This window comes from Ascaphus truei, chromosome 1 (assembly GCF_040206685.1).
Source record: "Ascaphus truei isolate aAscTru1 chromosome 1, aAscTru1.hap1, whole genome shotgun sequence".
NCBI classification, from domain to species: Eukaryota; Metazoa; Chordata; class Amphibia; order Anura; family Ascaphidae; genus Ascaphus; species Ascaphus truei.
In genome coordinates, this window is record NC_134483.1 from 327,061,385 (window position 1) to 327,081,849 (window position 20,465).

A 20,465-nucleotide genomic window follows, 5' to 3' on the forward strand; every position below is an offset into this window, starting at 1 on the left:
AACATTTACATTGTGGTATACAGCACATACAATGTACACGAGGGCTTTCCAAGTTGAACACTTCAAAGCAATCAACCAGACAGATTCTCAAGGCAACAAATGTCTATACAAGTTGTCTTGTTGATGATTAGAACTAGGGTAATTGTTAGTGAACTGGCCCGTTGGTTGCTCTCGAGACCTGAACTTGGGAAGTCATGGCTGTCATCACGAGGGGAGAGGGGGATTGTCCTTCAGAGGTCTCTGCTCGCTTAATAACCTGTGCCCTCGTCATCCCGCCCACCCCCACTATACCCACTCCCTGTTCAGCAACTCTGACCCCCTCCAGCAAACTTCCCCCACTCCCTCCAAACAACTGTGCCGGGACCCTAAGGAAATTTCAATTATGTAATGCAGGGATTTTTTAAATATACAATTTACATTTATGATTTTTTTTTTTTTAAACTAACCAACATAATTCCATTGTAACGTTTCCAAGAACGACCTTGCAACAAAAACCCTTATCACTGCAACTTCAAAATCACTACAGTATTCATCCTTTGGTGTATTTTAAAAGCCACAAACAGCAAAACACATTTTATGTTGTGTGACAGGCCTATTTGTTATTTTGTTTCATCCATGGAGGACAAAATGTAAAAACCCACTTAGCGCTGCTAAAAGAACGAATTGTTGACTATCTAAAGCCAAGTAAATTACAAGATCCCAGGCAGCATGGACTTACTGGGGAATTTCATGTCAAACAAATCAAATTCATTTTTTTTGACTGGCTGACCAAGGTAATAATAGATCAGGGTGGAGCATTATATGTAGCATACGTCTAATCCCAATGGCCCACATTGAACACTGCTAAACAAGTTGCAATGCTTGGGATTCAGTAAATGGAGGAGTGTCAGATGACTAGTGAAGTACCTCAGAGATCTGCAGCGGGATCAGTGCTTTTTAACATCTTTATTAATGACATTAAAAATGGTCTAGAGGGGAAGGATGTCTTTTTGCAAATGACACCAACATCTGGGTTGGCACTCCGGGAGGGTAAACAAAACGAATAATGATTTAATCAGATTGGAGGAATGGTCAAGAGTGTGGCAACTACAATAAATGCTAAAAAGCACAAAATAATGCACTCGGGTCACAAAAATACAAAGGCAGAATACAGTATTTTTATTGGCACTATAATGTCAACTACTATAGAGGAAAGGGATCTGGGAGTCATTATTTCAGCAGACTTACAAGTAGGCGAGCAATGTAACAATATAAATAAATAGCAGCGGTACAACATTCTTCCACAACAGATCTTAAATCAAATGAAGGAGCCAAAAAACGATGAATCTGCTTTGCAAAGATAGCAGGAACCCACAGTTTACACGGGACTCATGTAGGTAATCACAAACAGGAAAAAAAGACATTGTGTAATCCGTTTACTAAGGTGACCTGCACCAAATAGCTGGCAAGCACTTACAATATGCCAATATCAGGTGTACATTGGGTGTTATGTAGGGACACCCGCGGCCTCCTTGAAAAATCAATGTAGTCTTTTCTCGCTGCCCGCTGACCACCCAGACGTCAAGCATTAGAGGGACTTTCGCACGCAGCGTCTCCTCCGACCTGGAGTCTCAGAGCTGTGCAGAGCTGTGCAGAGATGAAGAAAGAACGCTACAGAGAGTCTCTACGGAACGCTGTAGGTTCCAAATTACAGCACCGAATCTTACGTGTTTCACCAATAGTTTGGTTTCCTCTGAGGAAGTCAAACTATTGGGGACTCTCTGGCTGTCTTTCTTCAGACCCTGCACAGCCGAGATTCCAGGTCGGAGGAGACGCTGCGTGCGTAAGTCCCTCTGACGCTTCAGGTCTGTGGAGCCAGCGGGCAGGGACAAAGACTGCAGTGACTGCAAAAGGAGGGTGCAGATGTCCCTACATAGCACCCAATGTCCATCGGATATTGGCATTGTGTAAGTGCATTTCAGCTACAGTATTTGGTGTAGGTCACCTTAGTAAACGGATTACACAATGTCTTTTTTCTCCTGTGATCTCTTAATGTTTGTGATTACCTACTGAAGTCCTGTGTAAACTGTGGGGTTCCTGCTATCTTTGCAAAGCAGGTTCATCGTTTTTTGGATTCTTCATTGGATTTTAGATCTGTTGTGTCTGACCGATGGGCTGCTGCTATCTATTCATATTTTCAGACCAGCAAGTTTCATGCAAGAGTATTTTACCTTTTCTTCATTATTACTCTCTTGCCATTAGTATCCCTATATTAGGTGTATATTTTTTGCACTCATCTTATCACAATAAGAGCAATGTAACAAGGCATCGGGGAAAGTCATAGGTTGTTAGCTTGTACAGTGAGGTAATAGCAGCAGAAAGTGAGAGGCGGTGATGCCACTTTCTAGATCATCTAAAGTACAGTGTTCAATTTCAGAGACCATACTGTATATCTGGAAGGACATACATTGGAGATTGTGCAAAGAATGGCTACTAAAATGGTGCATGAGCTAAAAGACTTAACAGGAGACTAAAGGACCTAAACATGCACATCTTAGAGGATAAAAGAGAGGGGGGATACAAAAACATTCAAATACAAAAAGCGTTTCCACAAAGTACAGGAGGGAAGCATATTTCAGAGAAAGAAGTGCGAAAACAAGAGGTCAGGTTCTGAAGCTGCAGGGTGGCAGGCTTAGGGGAATGGTGAGGAAGTGCTTCTTCATGGAAAGGATGCTGGCTCTGTGGAATAGCCTCCGAAGTCCTGACAGCGGTTGTAGGGATTAATACAGTAAGTTAATTAAAAAATGCATTAGATAAACAGAAGGCTACCCTAAATATGAAAGAAAGCCAAGGATCAAATAGGGCCTGAGGAACGATAGGAGATGGGGAAATAGGCAGCTAGATGGGCCAAGTGGTTCCGATCTGCATTCAAATGCTAGATTTCTATGTTTTTTTTAATCAAATGTTAAAAATAATAGAGTTATAATGCTAACATATAATTTACTGCAGTTCATGCTCATATAACTGTTGCTAAGTAAAAGTGCACTTTTTTATATGGGAAGGAAAATATTGAAGCACTGGGGAAAAAACTGTAAATAGAACAATGGATTATACTTCGTAAGAGAAATATGGAGAGACTGTGGGTAAAAAATAAAAGTGCTACAAATTTTGAATGTCTCATTTTCCTTCTGCAATATCATCAAACCTGAGCTTCTGAGATCAGGAATATCCTAGGTTAAGTCATTGACCAAATAAAGGTTGCAGTGCAAGTAGTGGGGGGCAGTCCTACTTACTGTAGCATTATGCATTACAGCTACTACAGAAATAATACTGAATACATGCAGCTTTCAGAAGGTGCTACTAAGGAAGTCACACCTGAGGAAAGACTGTGGAAATGATGATGATGTAAACACTATAGCTAAGTTATTAAGAATGTTATTAGAATAGCGGTGCGCAAACTGGGGGCGCCAGATTTTCTGTGGGGGGGGGGGAGGAAGGGTGTGGCAGTTACAGAGGTCCCGCGCTCTCCCCTCAGGCATTTAAATTAAATGCTGGGGGACCATGTGAGGCCTCTATAATACACTTACCTTCACTTCCAGCGACGCGTCGTCCTGGTAACATGGCATCAAATAACGATGCCGGAGTCAAGGGGCAGGCAGGGGTGCAAACAGGGAAAAGTTTGTGCACCCCTGTCTTATAACATTGTAAGGAGGCTGAGAAAATACAAGCAAATGAGCACACTACTGGAGAATTTCACAAAATGTGTGTTCAGGGGGATTTAAAAAAAAAAAAAAAAGAAGATGAAAAAGGGAAGTTATAATGGGATATCACCTTCTAGTATCTTGATGCACATTCCTTAATATAATATTCCCCTGGCAGACAAAGCTCCATTGTACTACGCTAAATATTTGACATATTTTTTTCTCTGTGATTTTTCATTTCGTAAAAGCTGGAAAAAGTCAAAGCTGCAGCTTAAGATGTGATCTACTTGGTGCGCTATATATTGACTGAGTAGCAAAGGATTTAAAGGTATTCATGAAGTGATGCAAACCTTCTGTAATGTACCAGATGTCCTTAGGACCTCTCGGGTTTGTATTCGTGTCTTTGCAAGTGGGATGACTTCTCATGTATGGCGATTTGTAAAATGATATGATTATGTAATTCCAACAGTGCAGGAATAAATTAACTGCCTATGGAGCAACTTAAATGTTATGAGTTTGTAACCAGTTTTTTTCTTCCTGAAATACACTGTTTTCATTTTTTAACAAGGGCCCTTCTCTCTGTAGTACACTGTATGGGGCATATCAATACAGCTTCTTTGGGCAGTCCTTTGCATCTCATGTGTAAATACGGAGTATGTATGTGTCAAACTCTGTTGTATTCCTACAACTGCCCGGTACAAATATGCAACATGCAGATATAAAGAAATTCCTAATACAGGCAGTCCTCGTTTTACAACGCTTCGTTTTACAACGAATGGCTTATCCAACGCTATGCAATGCATACCTATGTTCATTTTTACAACGCCAAAACGGTTTATCCAACGCTCTTACAACGCTTTGCAACGTTGTTTATGTGTATATAATATATATATTATACAATATACTATATTATATTTTTATATTATATATTATGTTATATTATATATATAATACAGTATATACACTATATAATTTATGTGTGTGCTGCATATCTTATTGTCTGCGAAAAATATTTTGTGTATTTTAGCATTAAAAATGCCTTCAGGAACGGAACCTTTCATTTAAACAGTGTTCCTATGGGAAAACGTGTTTCGCTTTACGTTTCGCTATCCAACGTCATTTTGAGTAACACATTGTGTCAGATAACCGAGGACTGCCTGTACTGAGTAAAGTTCGCTGTCAGTGAATCACAACCTTGCTGCATTATGCAGTGTATATTTCTATTAAGCTCTTACTTTGTTGACATACTACAACGAAAAATAGTTTAATCAGGCACAGTAGCTAGAGAGAGCACTATAAGCGCACGCGGCAGCGGCAATGTTTTGTTTTCGGGCGACGTCGCGTCGCCGTCACTATAAGCACGGCCTAACTCATAAAAGATGCAAATCCCATATTTCGTTTTTTTTAAGAACTACAAAAATAAGTATACACTTTAAACTTTTTTGTGATGTAACTTTTTTAAATGGGAAATCTATAGCAAACTGTATTTACATATATACATATACATACATACACTTTAGATCTTTGTAGAACAGGGAAAAATGCCATTCAAACGGTTATCCAAGTTATAATGAATGCTATGATGCTAGATGGCATCTTCATACAAATGGATTAAGATTGCTGTGTATGAAAACAGTTGTACAATAAGCTGCAGTGTTTTAGCTAGCCACCCAGAAGCCATTCGGACGCCATAAGAGAACATGAAATAACACTTACCGAAGTCTACCCTTGTCAATATGCACTGCATTGGATGGTCAGTTGTATGTCTTGTCGTTGTTGCACCACTTTCATAACAAGATGCACACAGATCGTAATCGTAACAAATTAAGCACTTGTATCTGCGGCCTCTGAAATTTCCTTTCAAACATGCATCACAGCTGACACCTGCGACATCGGGAAAGAGAAATGGCAGCGTTATATTTCTGGAACTTTGCATGTACTGTAATAGAATCAGTCTAATATTTGTGACCACCATGGGTGTGCATTTATTAATCATGCACCAGGTATTACTATACATATTAGGAAAGATTCTCCCATACGAGCCACTGTAAAGAAAATGGGTATATCCAAAAACAATGGGACAAGACCTACAGTAATTGTCTTGATTGGCCTGAGCAAGTGCAGTTCCTACCTCCACGTAAACTGGCCCCTTAGCCACAGATTTTAAAGAGAAAAAAATCTTTGTGATGTGTTTATGTTTACAATATCAAGTTGTTGAATTGGCAACACTACAGGCTCTCTGACTTCTTGATAAACAGGATAAACCAGGAGTAATAAGTAGAAGAATGGCAATCCCTCCTAGGACCGAAATGTATTAATGGCAGCGACAAAATTAAAAAGGGTTACTGTATATCTGGGTGATTGAAGTAGTTTTTTTTAAAATAACATCTGCCATTTAAGTATTTTTATGTAGTTGTTATAAGTTGATTTGTAAACATGGTGTGAGCGGAGAATTGGGAGGGATCTGATACTCGTTACTCACTTTTAGGCTACGCTTATAGTGCCGGCGACGGTGACGTCAGGCTGTGGTCGCTGGAAAAATCAAATTGAGATGACTTCCAGCGATTGCAAACAAGCCATCGCTCCGTCACATCGCGCTTACTATAAGCGCATCTGACGGCGGCAATGCATTTTTGACGCGACGCTGTTGCCGTCGCCGGCACTGTAAGCGCAGCCTAATTATGTGTTCAGCAAGTGCTTCTACAGTCAGAGCCCTCTCACCACCTATCCTTCTTGGCTCAGGGTGAGGAAATGGTAAGGAAAACACTTAACTGACAAACACTCCCCATTGAGAGGCCTGTAAGAAATTCAATTAGTAATGAATTCCCAGAGAAACAAAAGAAGCCAACTGTTTGATTTTAGTATGGTTACAATTACAGTATAGTGCGTGGTAAACAACACATAGGATTTTTACAGACAGTCCCTGAGGCACAGGGAGATAAAGTGATGTGCCCAATGTCACGAGGAGCCGACATCTGGAGTTGAACCAGGTTCCCCGGATTCAAACTCAGAGTCGGTATCTTTACGCTCGGAGCCACTCCTCCTCCCATTGCATTGCAATCCTTGCACTGTCAGCGGGGATTGCAAGCAATGTGTTGCAGGCCCACCAGACAAGAAAGTGTTTAACAAAGGGCACATTGAACAAACATTACAGTTAAAGTTATCTAGTTGAGGATCATTTCATATGTTTTATAAACAAAGACCGTTTTGGTAAATATTCCTAAAACACATAAATTATGTCTTCTGCCTCCACTAGTAGTAACTTTGGAAAATCTTTTATCACTGTTACACTTAACCCTTTTGGGTACTCCAAGACGAGGCACGGTCCTTCTGAATACCATATAATCAATGCCTGTTCAAATCATCATCAGTATGATACTGGAACAGGACAACTCTGTTTGCTCAATGAGCCTGGACTTTATACCAAATGTTTTTCTAGAAATTATGCTGCGACACTGTAGATTAGAGATGTGCTGAATTTCCTCATGCCTAAGTGAACTCTACGAATTTCACCCTTTTCGATCTAGTGAAAAGGGAAATTTTGATACAAAAGTTCCCTTAACGCTAAAAGTAAATGGGCATTGCATATTCAAATAAATTTGCTTCTGAAATGTGCTAAATTTGAGTAAGAGACTATAAAATGGGGTAAACCCACCATGTGCTTGTGCATTTGGGGAGGGAGTGTGGACAGATACAGATTGTGCATAGGGAGTGCTACCACTACTAGACATGCGTATTACTCAATAAATGTCTAATTCCACGGCAAAGGAAGGAGGTTGGAAAGTTGGCGTAGTGGTCATCATAACCGTGATGGCAGCACGAAAATCTACACATTAATGGGACAGGGACCGCTGAAAAAAGACTAGGAACTGCTAATTCAAAAACAGCAGCAGTTGTACTTTACACGCAGCAGCAGCAAGGACAAACCAGTCCGGCACCACTAGAAGTGGCTTACAGAGTAGCCATCCACTCCAGACTAGGCACACGTAATCTTGCTAGTGTGAGTGAGAGGGATGAGGATTCAGCTGAACAAGAGGGAACTGTACTTCTTGGTGTTTTAGGGCACCAGCAGAAACCACTGGTGAGAGAAAAGAGTGTCTCATACACCAGGGGTGAGTAAAGTTTTTAATTTGCGTAACCTCCCGGCTCGCGCCCCCCCTCCTCCTTGGCATCAAATGACATTGTCGGGTCATCTGACGCCCTTACCATGGTGACGCGTCGCCGAAGATAAGGTAGGAGAACCTGCAGAGGCCTTGCACGGTCCGTCCGTCCCCGGCATTTAATTTAAATGCCTTGGAGAACGCGGGATCTCTGTAGCGACCGTGCCCCCCCTGGAAATTCTCCCACCCCCCACTTTGAACACCCCTGTCATACACCATCAGCAAAGTGTGCATTACGTAAGGGCAACAGGTTCACAAACTGATAGATAATGGTTTCTTGGAGAAGTGTAAAGTGCAGGAAATATAAAAATCTAGATAAATCTGTGCCTATTTTAGTCACTCCTAAACCAACTTGTAACACCCTCTGTCGCCTGTACAGATGTAGCAAGACATAATATCTTAGGTGCTGAGGTCACCCGACCACAGTGGTCCCGACACAGAAGGATTAACACTGCAGTGTGTCCCATTCAGAAGTAGGGACCCTCCGCATCGCGACAGACACTGTCCCCATGGACAAGTCTTACTAAATCTGTAGCAGTGTAACAACCTGCCACGCGACAAACTAAAAGCAGATGTACCCTCTCGGTGTAACTCAACCTTGCACATGCTAAAGCATCTATCAGCAGAGAAGTGAATGATGGACAGCACCAAGCTTATACATGGACAGGGCAGTGTTTGGTGTGACTGCTGCCACAACAACAGGTTCCAGAGAGAAATAGGATAAAACATTGGAGCCTGAGACAAGCTAAAAGGGAGACTAGGCCTCGGGCATGGTCAGCGCATAACGTGCTGAGGCGCGCTGCTGCTCGGCACTGAGCCCCTGCAGCCGCAATGAGAGCGGTTATGGCAGGGTCTCGCGCACGCTTCCGCACGCTTGCGGAAGCCTGTGTCTCACCGAGTCTTCAGATTTTCCTGCTTGCCAGAGCGCATGGCCGGTCACGTGAGCGGTTCGCCCAATGAGGGCGAACCAGCTCCGTGACGTCACTGGCCCGCCCCCGACACGCCCACGAACGGCGCGCTGTGTAAGGCCAGGGAAAGCACCGCTTTCCCTGAGCCTCAGCGAGCCTCCGCACTCGGCAAACAACTATGTCCCAGGTCTTAAGCAGCCATCTTGATTGCCCTGGAGTGGACGGCCCGTGTGTAAAATATAGAACAAATAGGGAGAACTGCTGCTTTACCAGAGTAGGGCCACTGAGAACATGGCGTTCCAAAGATAAAATCCCAACACTGTTGAAAAGCCTCATTTTATTAAAACCTCGAGTGACGGATATTTACACACCTTTCCCCATGGTTTCTGTAAAATCTAACACCTTATGCTAAAACGTTACACATGTATTAATGTTTGATCATTGCTTAATGTGGTGTGACATAGTGACTTCTAAGCAAAAAGGACAATAACAACAAGAGAGAAGCCTTTGATCACCAAATTTAGCGGCATGGTTACATAATTAAACTTAAAAAAAGGGTTGTGTGCGCCGAGCACGCGCATTTTAAGTGAAACTTCTTTGTCTTCTGTCACTGTTTTTCCACAGAAATTGTATTTGTGATGGTTTCAATGAAAAATCAAAACACAATTTCAGTGACAAAACGCAAAGACATTTTACTTAGAACGTGTGTGCTCAGCACACACCCTTTAGCGATTTGCATGTCTATATTTATACCAACTGAATTCCTTGTGTGTGTGTGTGTTTGTGTGCATGTGGGTGACTATGTCAGTGTGTGCGCGTGCCTGTGCGTGTGCGTGCCTGTGCGTGTGCGTGCCTGTCTGCGCGTGTGCCTGTCTGCGTGTGCGCCCGTGCGTGCGCCTGTGCGCGTCTGTGTGCGTGCCTCTGAGTCTGTGCGTGGGCGTCTGCGTGGGCGTCTGTATGTACACCAGCGTCTGCATGTGCCTCTGCGTGTGCTGCGTCTGCGTGTCCCCGTGTGTGTGTGCCCGTGTCCATGTGTGCCCGTGTCCCCGTTCGCGTGTGTTTGCCCGTGTGTGTGTGTCGGTGTCCCCGTCCGCGCGTGTGTGTGTGTCGGTGTCCCCGTCCGCGCATGTGTGTGTCGGTGTCCCCGTCCGCGCATGTGTGTGTCGGTGTCCCCGTCCGCGCATGTGTGTGTCGGTGTCCCCGTCCGCGCATGTGTGTGTCGGTGTCCCCGTCCGCGCATGTGTGTGTCGGTGTCCCCGTCCGCGCGTGTGTGTGTGTCGGTGTCCCCGTCCGCGCATGTGTGTGTCGGTGTCCCCGTCCGCGCATGTGTGTGTCGGTGTCCCCGTCCGCGCATGTGTGTGTCGGTGTCCCCGTCCGCGCATGTGTGTGTCGGTGTCCCCGTCCGCGCATGTGTGTGTCGGTGTCCCCGTCCGCGCATGTGTGTGTCGGTGTCCCCGTCCGCGCATGTGTGTGTCGGTGTCCCCGTCCGCGCGTGTGTCGGTGTCCCCGTCCGCGCGTGCGTCGGTGTCCCCGTCCGCGCGTGCGTCGGTGTCCCCGTCCGCGCGTGCGTCGGTGTCCCCGTCCGCGCGTGCGTCGGTGTCCCCGTCCGCGCGTGCGTCGGTGTCCCCGTCCGCGCGTGCGTCGGTGTCCCCGTCCGCGCGTGCGTCGGTGTCCCCGTCCGCGCGTGCGTCGGTGTCCCCGTCCGCGCGTGCGTCGGTGTCCCCGTCCGCGCGTGCGTCGGTGTCCCCGTCCGCGCGTGCGTCGGTGTCCCCGTCCGCGCGTGCGTCGGTGTCCCCGTCCGCGCGTGCGTCGGTGTCCCCGTCCGCGCGTGCGTCGGTGTCCCCGTCCGCGCGTGCGTCGGTGTCCCCGTCCGCGCGTGCGTCGGTGTCCCCGTCCGCGCGTGCGTCGGTGTCCCCGTCCGCGCGTGCGTCGGTGTCCCCGTCCGCGCGTGCGTCGGTGTCCTCGTCCGCGCGTGCGTCGGTGTCCCCGTCCGCGCGTGCGTCGGTGTCCCCGTCCGCGCGTGCGTCGGTGTCCTCGTCCGCGCGTGTGTTGACATTTTACTTAGAACGTGTGTGCTCAGCACACACCCTTTAGCGATTTGCATGTCTATATTTATACCAACTGAATTCCTTGTGTGTGTGTGTGTTTGTGTGCATGTGGGTGACTATGTCAGTGTGTGCGCGTGCCTGTGCGTGTGCGTGCCTGTGCGTGTGCGTGCCTGTCTGCGCGTGTGCCTGTCTGCGCGTGTGCCTGTCTGCGCGTGTGCCTGTCTGCGTGTGCGCCCGTGCGTGCGCCTGTGCGCGTGCCTCTGAGTCTGTGCGTGGGCGTCTGCGTGGGCGTCTGTATGTACACCAGCGTCTGCATGTGCCTCTGCGTGTGCTGCGTCTGCGTGTCCCCGTGTGTGTGTGCCCGTGTCCATGTGTGCCCGTGTCCATGTGTGCCCGTGTCCCCGTCCGCGTGTGTTTGCCCGTGTGTGTGTGTCGGTGTCCCCGTCCGCGTGTGTGTGTGTGTCGGTGTCCCCGTCCACGCATGTGTGTGTCGGTGTCCCCGTCCGCGCATGTGTGTGTCGGTGTCCCCGTCCGCGCATGTGTGTGTCGGTGTCCCCGTCCGCGCATGTGTGTGTCGGTGTCCCCGTCCGCGCATGTGTGTGTCGGTGTCCCCGTCCGCGCATGTGTGTGTCGGTGTCCCCGTCCGCGCATGTGTGTGTCGGTGTCCCCGTCCGCGCATGTGTGTGTCGGTGTCCCCGTCCGCGCATGTGTGTGTCGGTGTCCCCGTCCGCGCATGTGTGTGTCGGTGTCCCCGTCCGCGCATGTGTGTGTCGGTGTCCCCGTCCGCGCATGTGTGTGTCGGTGTCCCCGTCCGCGCATGTGTGTGTCGGTGTCCCCGTCCGCGCGTGCGTCGGTGTCCCCGTCCGCGCGTGCGTCGGTGTCCCCGTCCGCGCGTGCGTCGGTGTCCCCGTCCGCGCGTGCGTCGGTGTCCCCGTCCGCGCGTGCGTCGGTGTCCCCGTCCGCGCGTGCGTCGGTGTCCCCGTCCGCGCGTGCGTCGGTGTCCCCGTCCGCGCGTGCGTCGGTGTCCCCGTCCGCGCGTCGGTGTCCCCGTCCGCGCGTCGGTGTCCCCGTCCGCGCGTGCGTCGGTGTCCCCGTCCGCGCGTGCGTCGGGGTCCCCGTCCGCGCGTGCGTCGGTGTCCCCGTCCGCGCGTGTGTCGGTGTCCTCGTCCGCGCGTGTGTGTTGGTGTCGCCGTCCGCGCGTGTGTCGGTGTCGCCGTCCGCGCGCGTGTGTGTGTCGGTGTCGCCGTCCGCGCGCGTGTGTGTCGGTGTCGCCGTCCGCACGTGTGTGTCGGTGTCGCCGTCCCCGTGTGTTTCGCCGTCCACGGGTGTCCGTGGGTGTGTCGGTGTGTATCTGTGACCATGTGTGTGTATCTGTGTCCGTGTGTGTATCTGTGTCCGTGTGTGTATCTGTGTCCGTGTGTGTATCTGTGTCCGTGTGTGTATCTGTGTCCGTGTGTGTGTCTGTGTCCGTGTGTGTGTCTGAGTCCGTGTCCGTATCCCTGTCCGTTTGTGTGTCTATGTCCGTGTGTCGCCCTGTGCTGCTGCTGTGGTCCTCTGCGCCATGCGCTCCGTGGAGACCTCTGTGCATGCATGCCATTCGCGCCGAAGACCTCTGCGCATTTACGCCATGCCCGCCGAGTGGGCGCCATGTGCGCCGAGCGCGGGAGGCCTCTGAGGATGTGCGCCGAGCGCGGGAGGCCTCTGAGGATGTACAGCTGCCAGCAGAGCCAACGGCCTCTTCTGTCAGTAGTGACGTCACTTCCGGGAGTGCACATCCATCATCAACAAGGCAAATTACTCCAAGGGCAATTTTCATATGGTAGGTGCCAGCATAGACATTTCACTTAAAAAACAACCCTTTTTTGTTATAATAATGTATTCCTTTCTTTTTTTTTTTTTTAAAGCTATTTTACTTGTCACACACAGCAGATTATTCATAGCACAATTACAATGTCTTCAATGGAAGACTGAGTTTTAATCTGTGTTTTAACAATTTTAAACGTAATTTAATTGCAAAACTATGTTAAATTAATGTTATGGGTACAACTCCAACTGCCAAAACATTATCTCATTTACTTCTTTTCAATTACAAAAGAAAAAGACCATTTTCAGCTGTATCTCCATCCATTAGTGCAGTTGTTTTCAACCCTATCTATCTTCAGGGAAACCCACGCAGACCATATTTTAGGGAGTCAAGTAATACCCCACTATTTGTAAGCCAAGTGTAATCTCACCTCTGTTAGAAATTGGTTATTTCTAAAGGAATGTGCTGGTGTTTGCCTAGCCGAGGCTCGAAAACCACCGCATTAGTGGATTTACTGGTTGGAACAATAAAATGTTTTGCCAGTGACCCAACCCTAGAAGTCATCAACATATCAGAAAACAGCATTGCTTGCGAGTTCATTTTATATATTTTAACCTTTTGTTGGTAATAAAGGCCTCTACATTATTGGAATGCGATGTGCACTTCAAAACTAGTTCACAGTAATAATACCTTACTTTCAAAAGTGTCAGTCAGTCCTAAAACATTGTATATACACACACACACACACACACACACACACACACACACACACACACACACACACAAACACACACACACAAACACACACACACACACACACACACACACACAAAACGGAAATAGCCATATCATCTCTGGATCTGGCACACTGACTGAGAATATTTCTGGCTGGATAGAAGGCATTCTCAAACCACGTGTCAGGATCACACCCAGCTATATAAAGGACACCACCGACCTGCTAAACAAACTTAATGCCATTGGCCCCCTCCCAACAGGAACACTACTAGCAACCATGGATGTAGAATCGCTCTACACAAATAACCCCCACATAGATGGGATTTAAGCCTGCAGATACTTTCTGGGACAGCAGGAGCCACTCACAGAGACAGTGACTAAATGCATTGAATTTATTCTGACCCATAACTACTTCACATTTTGAAATGACACATACCTCCAGGCAACCAGGACCGCTATGGGCACTCGGATGGCGCCACAGTATGCCAATCTGTTCTGTGCAAAACTGGAAAGTGACTTTCTTTCCACTTGTCACTTGAAGCCCCTTACATACCTTCGGTACATCGATGACATCCTCCTGATTTGGACCTCTGGTGAACAGAACCTCCTAAAGTTCCATGAGAACTTCAATACGTTCCACCCGACCATCAACCTCAAACTCACCCATTCCCTGGATGAAGTATATTTCCTAGACACCACCATTACTATAAAGAATAACCAACTACAGACTTCTGTATACCGCAAACCTACAGACAGAGCCAGCTATTTGAGGGACAACAGCTTCCACCCGACACACACTAAGCATGCAACCATCTACAGTCAAGCCATAAATTACAACCGGATATGCTCCAATACAGCAGACAGAGGTCAGCGGATTACAGCAATGAGATCGGATTTCATAAACCGTGGATATAACCGCAGAATTGTAGACCAGCAAATCCACAAAGTCAGCAGAATACCAAGAAGTGATCTCCTTGAATACAGACAGAAAGAGACAAGCAACAGAGTACCTTTGGTGGTCACATATAACCCACACCTAGAAGCCCTACGCAAGATCGTCAGGGAACTACAATCCATCCTCCAGGAAGATACAAGACTGCAACAGGTCTTCCCTGAAACACCCTTATTATCATACAGACAACCTAAATCTCAAGAAAATGATGGTGAGAACTAAGGTATCCAACAAAACAACTGAATGCGGGACAAGACCATGCCAGGACACAAGATGCAAAACCTGCGCAATGATCCACACAGCGGACACAATACACATACCACATAGGAATCTGGAGTACAAAATCAGAGGAAGGTTCACCTGTTCCTCCAGCAATGTCGTGTACCTCATCATGTGCAGGAAATGCCCAGGGGGTTGCTACTAAATAGGTGAGACGGGACAGGGGCTAAACAAGAGAATGAATCTGCATCGCCACAGCATCACACGTGGAACACGAGACAGTCCTGTTGGCGAACATTTCCCTGACTATGGCCATAAAATGAACGATCTGAAGGTGGCCATACTCAAAGGTAATCTTAGAACACCGAAAGAGAGACGATTGCATGAATACAAATTTATGCAACTGTTCGGGACACTTAGCGGTGACCTAAACTGAGACCGAAGTTTCATGAGTCATTACTGACACAAGTAAACTCAATTCCCATGAGTGCTAAAGGCCATGTCTATACATACTGAGCTATATGAATGCACACACAGCTGTCTCCTGCACATATAAATACCCTATGTAATTCCATCCCTATGGGACACTAGGTACCACATTGTATCTACACACACTTATAGTAATGCAACAACCTCTTACATTTCTATACCTACCCACACAGCTTTGGCAGCTTACCAAGTTTTTCAGCCAATCAGCTTTCAGTTCTCATTCACAAAGAGTGACACTTGCTCTTAGACAGGGGAGGTGATTGGACAGAAGGCAGCAGCAAGGCACTGACTCCTCCCCCTCCCTGCCTACAGAGAGCTCTGCACAGGAGAGTGAGGGGAAAGGTTTGTGTGTCTGTGTGTGTAAAGGGGGTCAGCAGAGTGTTTTATTAGTGTGTGTGCCTTCTGTTGGTGTGTGTGTTTTGTGGGTGTAGAGGGGCAGCAGAGTCTTGTTGGTGTGTTGATGCTGTGTGTGTTTTGTTGGTGTAGAGGGGTAGCTGCAGTAGGTGTGTCTTCAGTGTGTGTTTTGTGGGTGGAGGAGGGGTGCAGAGTGTTTTGTTGGTGTGTGTCTGCAGTGTGTGGGTTTACAGGGGGCTGCAGTGGGTGTAGAGGGGGGCTGCTGGTGTGTTTTTTGTAGATGTAGAGGTGGCAGAGTCTGTTTTGTTGATTTGTGTGTGTCTCTGCAGTGTTTGTTTTGTAGGTGCAGATAGGGGGCTGCAGTGTGTGTTTTGTGGGTGGAGGAGGAGTGCAGAGTGTTTTGTGTGTGTGTGTGTGTCTGCAGTATGTGGGTTTACATGGGGGCTGCAGTGGGTATAGAGGGGGCTGCTGGGGTGTATTTTATGTATGTAGAAGGGACAGCAGTTTGTTTTGTTGGTGTGTGTGTCTGCAGTGTGTTTTATGGGTGTAGAGGGGGGCTACAGTGTGTCAGTGGGTGTAGATGGTGGAGGATGGCTGCGATCCTTGAGAAAGTCACTTACTGTGACGAAACGCCTAGGACATGTGACGTCATCACGCAGCAACACACTGACAACAGGCGGGGTTTGCCCAGGACTGAGGTTTGACACGCAATCTCCAGGAAGAACCCCACAACCCTGCTCCTCAAAGAGAAGCCAGCAGCAGCTGCTAACTAATGGAGTTAATCAGCCTGGTCTGAGTGAACAAGGAAGTGATTTAAAAGACATACTGAAAGCTGCAATGCAGAGAGACTGTTTTCCCCAGAGAAGGGGGGATATAGAAAGCGCTCCCCATCCGCGGAAGCTGGTACAGAGGACCTACAGAGGAGTTTCTCAGGGCTCAACGTTGGGCTGAGTTCCCCTAGGAAGAAAGTAGAGACCGTGCTGAAGAGGCGAAGTCTGCTCCAAGGGACTGACAGATAAGCAAAAACACTTAATTGTTGTATGCAGAGACTGTTACACTGTGGCATATGCCAGGGCATGTTTTGGTTTGGGAACCAGCTTAGCTGGCCATCCAGTTAGCAAGGGCTAAAGCTACGGTGTAGTTAGTTTTCCCTAAAGGGAATAGGTGTTATTTTTATGTGGTGTTTTGATTTAAAGCAACGGTGGGCCTGTTGGCATATGATTTAATCTCTGTAAATAAACCCCACGTAAGAAGTACCCTGTTGCCTGCCTTTATCTGGGACTAAAAAATGCTACAACGTGGTGTGGGCATCACAATTGGTGGAGAATGCAAGCAGTCCAAAAGGCACTGAGCAGCGGAAACTGGGGGTTTGAAAATAAATGTGGGGATTTAAAATGGCCGCCCAACTGAGGTGAAAACAAGCAAAGCTTGTCCCACTGTGTATGACCAGTTGTGCTTACAGCATACACAGATAATGTATGAAGTGTGGATGCAATAGCACCCAGAAGTCAGTAGATGAAGATATGTTAAGGAGCTGAACCCAAGCAGAAAAAATCATTTTATTTCTGAAGAAAGTGAAAATTGCAGCTGGCAATTGCTGAGTGTAAAGTCTTCCCCATCGGGTATGAAAAGATTGCTGTGCTGTGTAAAGATAACGCCATAAGCAAGTGCTGAGTGTAAAGTCTGCCCCGTCGGGTATGAAGAATTGAGGAAATAGCGCCTCCAATAGGTCCGGGTGAAGAATACACCTGAAGGTAGAAAATGGAGGATACAATGTGTTATATGTGTAATGTGCCTAGCCACACAAAACAATGTCCTTTCAGGAATGGGTATCCCGGCGAGGTCCCGCAAAAGGAACCGCACCAGAAATGTTTATGGTGTGAAATGCTGGACCACACCAAATACTGTCCCTTAAAGGCTGGATGAGGATGACGATGACGATGATGATGACGATGACTCCGACAGGGTCCCGCGAAAAGAACAGTCTCCATTTTCAACTGAAGCTCCAGAAAAATGTTATCCTGTGTGAGCGAATCAGAGAAAACAAGTACTGACTGGAAACTATACTATGAGATGTCCCAGATAGATGTGCAAAACTTCATCACAGAGTTAGAAGTTTCTCAGCAAGAGGTTTGCGCGCTCAAAGCAGAGCTGGAACTCTCACGCCATGAGGTCTGCGCTCTCAGTACAGAGGTCTGTGAATTGAAGGATGTTGAGGAAGAGAACCTGATTCGTTTAGAGATGGTAAAAAGAGCAAATACAAGGAGACATTCAGACTTGACTGACCAGATCAGTGAAGGTGATAAGAAGCTTCTCCAAGCAGAAAAAGTGAAGAAGCAATTGATCAAGAAAAAGTTAGAAGTGCACGTAGCACTGCAGAATGCAGAGAGGGTGCAACGTGTCTCCCTGGAGCAGCACACACATGCAGCGCACCTACGACAAACCCTGAATAGACCTGTAACAGGGGACTTATCCCTGTTCAGTAATGTGCCTTTAATCTAGCAGTGTGGTAGTTAATTACTAAACACCACCTGCCTGATTAGATTGTTTACAAAAAGCCTGCCTTTGAGACAGGAAGTGTCTCTCCTTAGCTCTGACTGAGAGCTGACCTTTGGAGCTGACCGGTCTTGAGCTCTGCACAGCAGAGCTGATTTCAAGACACAGGGAAAACTACTACACCTGAAGCTGAACCAGGAAGTGAGAAGATTTTCCCTCCAAGAAACAGATAAGACTTTTATTCTTAAGAGATTGCTTATATCTGCTTATTTTCATGCTATATGTTTTGGGGCTGTGAGACATGCTTAACTAATGGAGATGTGAACTAATTGCATAGGATTTCACTAGAAATACTCCCAAGTGAATGGAAGCTTTGTTCCCCCCCCTGTGTTTGGATAATTTCCTGATGAAAACGAACAGGCACAATAAAGCCTATTATAATTTCACATTATAAAGCCTCCTAATTGTGTACCTCTGTGAACGTCCGTCTACATTTGGTGTCCGAGGTGGGACAAGAGGTGTCCTTGTAGTTAAAAAGGACCGGAGATTTTTATGTGAAATTTTTTTTAATGCTTTTTGCCTACAAACAGTCTGAGAAAAAAAAAAAAAAAACCTCATGCAGCAGAGATCAGAGTTAAAGGGACACACCACTGAAACTTACACTGCATTGAAACTTACAAAACCACAGATGGACTTTTTGCCCCAATCCCAAGAGGAGAGAGACTGCTGAAGCAGCTAAAACTTTATTTGCCTATCACAAAGCGTAATATGGTCATTGAAATAGGGGTTTTGCCTTCCAGCCATAGTCAGGGTTCAAGAAGTGAGTCAGCCCTTAAAAGGGATAGGTGTTTGTTGTTTTCAAAAGTTTCGCTGAAGCAGTGAATACAGATGGTGACCCACGAGTGGTACTGATTTTGCAAATAAAGGTTGCCACACCGCATAGGGCTACCAGCTGTGAATGCATTATATGCAGAAAAGTGTGAAAATTGATACAAGACTGTGCTGAAGCAGGGGAATTTTTAGCAAACAAATGCTGAGTGTAAAATTGCCCTATAAAGGAAAAGGTTTTTCAAAGCCAATTGCTGAGTGTTGAGTCCACTGCAAAGAATGTTTTTTTGTAAAAAAGTAAAAAAGTATACCTATTATCTTGGGAGCAAAACAGACACCCAAAGTGTGAAGTGTGAATGCCATAATACCCAAAGATGAGACTGAAAATTACTGAACTCAGGCAGAAAACCAAATTCTGTTGCTGAAGCGGAGGGATGCACCTAGCAAATAAATGGTGTATAGCAAATAGACTTTTTTTACCTAGCAACTGCACATCTTGTATACCTGATAAAAGAAAATGCATGCACAGTACTGCTGATATTGAAAAAAAAATTACCCAAGAAAGAAAAGTCTACAGAGATGTCGGTGAAAGCTACGACCTCTACAAGCAAAATATGCCCATCTGTAGGACTACCACAATTGGGGGTTCTAGCAAATACAGTGGCAACAGCTGCAATAGCGCCTCCTGAGGTCAGGAAGAAAATTACACCTGACAGCCTAAAAATGGAGGACAAGATGCAGTGTTCCTGTAATGAACCCTACCCCACGGAAGAGTGGCCCTTCCAGTCCAATAAAGAGGAAGACATCTCTTACGGGGAACCCGAACCGAGTCACACCCACAAAACACCCCAAGAATGGTGGGGGTGCCTGAACTCGGCACGAACAGAAAAGACCGCTCCCTGTGATGACGAATATGATCAGCAGGAGACAGAGCAGGAGCAGTGGATCACCGAATATTTCTGTCAGCTAAATCAGCTGCAAGAAAAGTCTGGCGTATATAATGAAGCTGCTAAAATTTCAAATGAAGATGGAGACTCCAATATCCCTGAAGGGACGGTGTCATCCAAATCAAAAAGGCGGAAAAAGAAAAGCAGTTCTTCACTTACCGTGGAAGGAACAGACACGTCCGCAGATCCTGTGGAGGAAAAGGGGGACCGAGTTGCCCTGCAGCCTAGAGAAAATGGAGAATTCGTCCCGCGGGTAACCGAATATCCAGAGGGCCCAAGGCAGAAGTCGTGTACCCCAAAGAAGTGTCTGTCCGGTGCCAACAGTGAGGAACCCTCGGCCAACCATCCCAGGGAAGTGGAGTCGGAGCCAGTGAGAGACGATCCCTTGACCAGCCCTGAAGATGCACTGCAAGCTGCCAGGCATGACTGTGAACTACTCTGTGAAGAATTGGAAAGGGAGAGAAAAAATAATGCTGAGCTACAGAAGACTGTGCTCGCAATTTACTCTGCGGCCAAGACCGAATTGGAGGATCTCAAGACTGAGCTAGATACTGCAAAGGCTACTATTTCCGCCTTGGAGGAAAAGCAGAGCCAATCTGATAAAATGGTGGCTACGCTAAAGCGGAAGTATGAGGAGGCACTGAAGCAGATGACAGTCTTCCAGCAAGAGGTTCACACTTTTCGCATAGAGCTGAATGCCTCACAACAGGAGTTCAACAGTGTCTGGATAGAGGTGGACGTATCTCAGAAAGAGGTTCAGACACTCCGCATAGCAGTGGATGCCTCATATCATGAGACCAACAGCTGCCGCACAGACCTGGAAGTTTCCAGAAAGGAACTACACA

General features: G+C 46.9%; 1 protein-coding gene across 3 annotated transcripts in view; it reads right to left on the bottom strand.

The window, feature by feature from the left end:
• The window catches only part of KCMF1 (potassium channel modulatory factor 1), a 73,227-nt gene that overhangs the window by 11,116 nt on the left and 41,646 nt on the right, over positions 1-20,465 (bottom strand). For all 3 annotated transcript variants that reach the window (XM_075606701.1, XM_075606702.1, XM_075606703.1), the window contains one exon: positions 5,397-5,564. In XM_075606701.1, coding sequence (XP_075462816.1) covers positions 5,397-5,564 — 168 coding nt within the window. The remainder of the gene's footprint in view (positions 1-5,396; positions 5,565-20,465) is intronic.